This window comes from Pinus tabuliformis, chromosome 4_1 (assembly GCF_031772625.1).
Source record: "Pinus tabuliformis cultivar Carrire ecotype Pingquan chromosome 4_1, CPIR1, whole genome shotgun sequence".
Classification (NCBI taxonomy): domain Eukaryota; kingdom Viridiplantae; phylum Streptophyta; class Pinopsida; order Pinales; family Pinaceae; genus Pinus; species Pinus tabuliformis.
This window is the reverse complement of record NC_142303.1, coordinates 173,275,812-173,281,622: the sequence shown is the minus strand read 5'-3', so window position 1 is coordinate 173,281,622 and position 5,811 is coordinate 173,275,812. Positions and strand designations below refer to the sequence as shown.

Genomic DNA, 5,811 nt, shown 5'->3' with positions numbered 1-5,811 from the left:
TTCCAGAGTTAGCAATTGAGATTGTGATTCGAGGAGAGATGCATTCGTTTCCAGAGTTAGCCATTGAGATTGTGATTCGGGGTACTAGTAGAGATGCATTCGTTTCTAGAGTTAGCCATTGAGATTGTGATTCAAGGTACTGGTAGAGATGCATTCATTTTCAGAATTAGCCATTGAGAAATTAGCTGTTAAAAATTAATTATAAGAAGATTCACATTCATCCAAAATTAGTTATTTTTAATTATTGAAAAATTAACTGTTAAAAATTAATTATAAGAAAAATAAAAATAAATAAAAAATTCCAATAAAATAATGTGCGATTAAAAAGTAAATGGTTCCATTTTGAAATTGGGCCAAAAAAAAAATCAATTTAGGGATAAGTTTAAATCGCGAAAATGCATCCAGATCCAAAGTTCACCATTAAAAATTAATTATTAGAAGAATAAAACACTTAAAGAATTCCACCAATTGCATAAGTGGAATAAAATAATGTGTGATTAAAAAGTAAATGGGGCCTCTTCACGCTTTGTTGCGAGTTCGCGGAACTGGATTGGGCGTACTAGCCAATGCCCATACACAGCCTTCGTTACAGAGTTGTGTTGACTGTTCAACCTACTTTGAAGAAAGGCAGTCAACAGCCATAGGTATTGACTACATATTTACACGTTATGTATTTATTCGACCTGCGGGAGGAGCCAATAGCCATCTGCTATTTGACAGAGGAGGCTTTTGTGTCGTGTTGTGTTTCTGAGGTCTGGGGTTCGAATCACATGGCCAGGTGGCTTCCAGTTTTGGCCCTGAGAGTAGGGCCGGGCACAGCGAACTGGTTGGCCAGCGTCACCGGTTTCCTAGTGGTAGTGGCCGTGGTGGCTGTGGTTAGTGCATCTTGCGCCGCTCGCTTCCACCGTAGGAACAACAAAAATTATGTGATTAGGGGTTTCAAGTCTGCTCGCAAGTTCCCAGGTCGGGCGCTTATCAACAGCAGCAAAAAGCTCTTGATTTCTAGGAAATGGGGGGCAAAAGAGGACGAAGAGGAGGCATATGACCGTGCTGTTATGGAGGAGGAGGGTGGAGAAGATTTTGTGTGGCAGAAGAGCATTCTGATGGGCGAACGGTGTGAGCCCCTTGATTTCTCAGGTCTCATAATTTACGATGATCAGGGCAATCGGCTGCCTCAGTTTCCTCCGCGCTCACCCAACCCCAACATATTTCAACCGTCTTAATAATTAGAGTCTGCTTGGTTTTGCATTTTATTTAAACGATGGTATGAACTGATCAGTGGTGATGATTCTGGTGTTGGTCAATTAGTTTCGGGCGCTGTAAGGGGAGGATTAGTCTTGACGCTGAATTTGTTGACAAATAAATTATAATGTGATTTTATGATTACTGATCTTTCTTTTAATAAATGTAAAAGCTTCTACAAGCATGCACTTATGGTTGAAAATATATAAAAATAATATTTCATGTACAAAGATTATGAATGACTAAATATATAAATTTATATTGGTATAATATCAATGTGTCTTGTGATAATTCATTATAATCATATAAAGTGGGGTTGGGACTATATAGTCAAATGTTAGAGATTTTTCTATATTTCACATTTATAGAGAGCCAAAATTAAATTAAAGATATCCCTATTAAAATTAATATTGATTGTGCTCTATTAAGGAACTTTTTGATGTGAAGTCATGTTCAATTCCCCGCCTCCATTGGGGTGATATATTGGACATGATGAAGATGTAGTCCCACCAAGCCTACAAAAAAATATTAATATTGAGCACAAAGTATGTGTTAATATAATGAAGATGCTTATTAATATTGACCACAATATATATATTAATGTAATATATTTATGGGTGGAATTTTACATCAAGAAAAAAATATTGTTTTTAATACAAAAAAAAATATATTGCTTTTAATACAATGAAGAGAAGCATGAGCTAATCTATATATATTATTTAACATAGTTTTTTTGTTTTCATATGGTGTGGTATGGTGACGGGTTGAATTTAGTGGCCGAATGGCTTAGAGTAACACCTTAGAGGAGGAGAAGGGGATGACAATGTTTTTTAGATGATGATTATTTATTGGTGATCACATGTGTGCTCACGAAGGAAACTTTGGTCATTGTATCTTATGCCTTGTGCTTGCACCTTTACCATAGAAACAAAAAATGTGATATCCAATCTTCATAACATTAAAAACATATAATTTTTCTTCCTATTGTTTTGTTTGTATAATACTCAATGTAAGTTCTTATCAACAACACGAAGAAGCCATTGCTTAACGGTGCAAAGTGAGGAGGAAATGAGGATGATAATATGAAGGCATATAAATATGCTACTATGGAGGACGGACAAGAAGATTCCATATGATCTAGGACCATTCTAAACGAGTAATAATGTGAATCCTTAGATTCCCAAGTGTCAATGACATTTGTATCTATTGGGAAAGTCAAAATTACCTAATGACACTCAAATCACACTTTAATTAAACATTTTCAAAACTTGAGTTCTTTTGTTCTATAAGCAACAAGAACAAACATTTTCACACATATACAATGCACAAAATATTTTTAACTAGATAACCATCATGGGGAAGAAACTATAGATATCTTAGAAAATTTTCAAATTGCAATGCTCACTTGTCCATCTTCACTTAAAAATTATGTTGTATGAATATGTTCATCATAGAATTCCTTAACTAGCTTTAGCATTGATAGTATATAACCTTGGATATTTTTGGGTTCATGATCTAGACTATTATCTCCGTACCCAAATCCACTACAGGATTTTGCAAAAGTTATCCTTATTCATAAGATTCCATTGATTTGGCACATGGCTTTGGACCTAGGTAACTCAACTCTATTAGGCCCTACCCTAGCCTCCCTACATTGGGGTACTTAGGAGTAAAAGATCATGTTTAGTAATAAGACTAATCAAACAATTGGTACTTATGAAAGATGGGACTAAATTAGTTAGCTTTTTGCTAGAGAGATTGTTTATAGAGCTAGTAAGCAACCATGTAATGTGTTGTGAAGGACTGTTATTGCATTAGAGCTTTGTAAAATATGAGGTTTCCCGCTCAAAGAGGCTTGTGAACATCACCCTCTCTTTATGTAAATTATCAATACAAGGGTTAAATTCTCTAGATTCAATCTCATTATGTCTTGTATTTTCTTTTACATAGTGTATTTTTCTTTGAATGTTTCTCTTATTGTACTATTTCCATGAGTTAAGTACATGAAAAGTGGTGTTAGAGTTGTTTCTTATGCTAAATATTGACCCAAATATCTACCTTGGGCTTAATATGATGTTTTTTATTTTCATCTCCCCTTAAGTTGGCAAGAAGGTTTCTCTTGGTAACTTATCAAACACTAGTTCTAGTTAAAGATAGTGGTAGGTGTCATACACACTAACCATTTCTCATTAGAATGTTTTAGGAGGTTAATTTTAGTGGTACATTTGAGTACTTAGGGACTTCTCAGACACTGGAAATATATCATTAATTCATTTTAAGCCACTTCATCTCAATTCGAGTTAGTTATAGGTTCATATTTCAATTTTGTTAGTGCCTCAATAATAAATCCTATGGTTAGTAGGAATAAATGATCATAGTATTCCCTAGTATATTATCACAAATTGGGAATCTTCATAATCATCATCAATATCATTACATCCAAAACATCTTTTCAAGTCCCATGCAGGGTCAATATGACCATGTTTGGCTTGTTTTAGAACCATAATCATTTTGTGCTAAGGGAAGCCATACCAAGAATATTTTTTAGTTTTGAAACCCTCCCATATTATAATTCCATATGTCAAGGTCGCTCAATTCAAATTCATAAGTTGAGGACTTATTTTGAGATATGTTGAATGTTGTCCCCTTTCAATGGTCACTAAGTGGGGCCCACATAAGCTTGATCTTAACTTGATTATAAGGAGGAGTTGTGATCAAATTTTAGAAAATATAATGGCTATAGCTAGTAGTGCTTAGGATGAGATTTCCAATGAACCCTCATTTTCTTGATTCTAACACCATATGACCCCATTTCAACCTTAAGACGTCAAGGGAAAAAAATGGATAAAAAATGACAAAAATTGCCAAATACACCTTGGACACAAATTAAAATAAAATTTAATTAAATAAAATATAAATTGGGGGTTTGGAGAAAAATTCTACAACTCCCACCAAGTATGTGACTTAAGAACCCTCCAATAACCAACACCATTGAACACTAATTTGTGAAGGGAAAGGGTGGAAGCAAGGTTTTGAATCTCTGCAACATATCAAGAAAATATAAGGGAGTGCCACATGTATCCTCCCATGAAAGTTTTATTTGGGTGTATTTCCCCCTTTCTTCTTCATTCCTATTTCATTTTCCCCTCGTTAATTTGGGAGCAGTGGAGGTCAAGGTCATGGATGATTTCACAAGGAAGCCATTTCAAACACCCAACCCATGGACTTTGTAGGCTCTAAGTAATCATGGATAACTTCTCTCACACATTACATGATTTCATATAATTCATGATTCAGAAGGCTAATTTATGGATGAGATAAAATTTTTATGTTTCTTTTTTATTTATTTATGGTGGAGAGTGTTGGGTGTATAGTCCATATTTGTGTGATGAATGGTTTATCAAACTAGGTTTTGATGGAAAAAATGGCCCAAGTTTACATCCATGGATGATGGATTAAAATTGATTAAGTGTTGGTCATTTCTTTCCTCTTTTTTCATATTTGAATTGATGGCTCATCATTATTGATTGTTTATGGTAAATAAATTGGGGGATTTGTGCTTTTGCTTGTAAATTTATTTTGAAGTGTATTTCGATTACTTATTTGGAGAATAAATTGAGTGGATAGGGTTTCAAATAGGCTTCCTATATCCATTAGATCAAATCTAAGTTATTCTTTGTTGGAATCATGAACAATACTAGAAGGAGGGGGAGTGGGGGGGATTAGTATTGTGCTATATAATCAACTTATACCAATTTTAGTCTTTCTTTGCATAATTACTGAATCATCAATGTCTAGCATCACTTCATAATATATAAGTAGCACATAATAGAACCACTATCATATAAGAAACACATCTAAGCACATAATAATGAGAACATCAAAGCAAATAAACATAGGAGAAACCATCAATAACATCACATATAAGAGGACATCATATATAAGGTGGAAACCCAAAGGGTAAAAACAATTGGTAGCTTATAGTCTTCGTCTTCTTATTCTTATTAATTCCAATAATCTTCTTTACATCTGAATCACTGACCACCACCAATGTGCAATCCACAACTTTCCAATCATGCAAGCCACTACTTGGTCTAGGAAACTACCTATATGAAATTTGCTTCCAGAAGCCAGCACTCCCTCGAATTTACAGGCCGCCACCTGTTGGAATCCACCATTCCCAATAATTCTCACTCAGCCACTGTTGGATGGAATCCACCATTCCAAATTTCTGAAGCCACTACCTAAAGGATGTCGCTACACCTTGAATCCACAAGCCACCACTTGCAATCACTGAAGGCCCCAACCTTCAACCTCATCTCATGGACCTCATTTCATCTATTTTCAAACTATGGACCATACAAACAATAATCTCATCAACAATTGAATAGAAATACCTACAAGACAATCCTCTCTCAATCAATCTGCTCATCCGACCTCACTCAGCATACAATCTGAAACAACAACAATAAAATTTGTAACTTCTATGACAATGCAACAGTAACAATAGAAATATATGTAGCACATGATTGCTACAATAATACATGGCATGTACAACTAATCATTCTT

The 5,811-nt window shown here is 34.7% G+C and overlaps 1 protein-coding gene across 1 annotated transcript; it reads left to right on the top strand.

The window, feature by feature from the left end:
* Positions 1-562: 562 nt before the first annotated feature.
* Positions 563-1,439, top strand: LOC149174743 (uncharacterized). The gene has a single exon (XM_089422675.1). It carries the CDS (start codon positions 669-671, stop codon positions 1,221-1,223), a length of 555 nt encoding a protein of 184 aa, XP_089278801.1. The 5' UTR covers positions 563-668; the 3' UTR covers positions 1,224-1,439.
* Positions 1,440-5,811: the final 4,372 nt, after the last annotated feature.

What these genes read in the sequence shown, in the direction of transcription:
- LOC149174743 (XM_089422675.1), top strand. Translation starts at nt 669, where the DNA reads ATGTATTTATTCGACCTGCGGGAGGAGCCAATAGCCATCTGCTATTTG.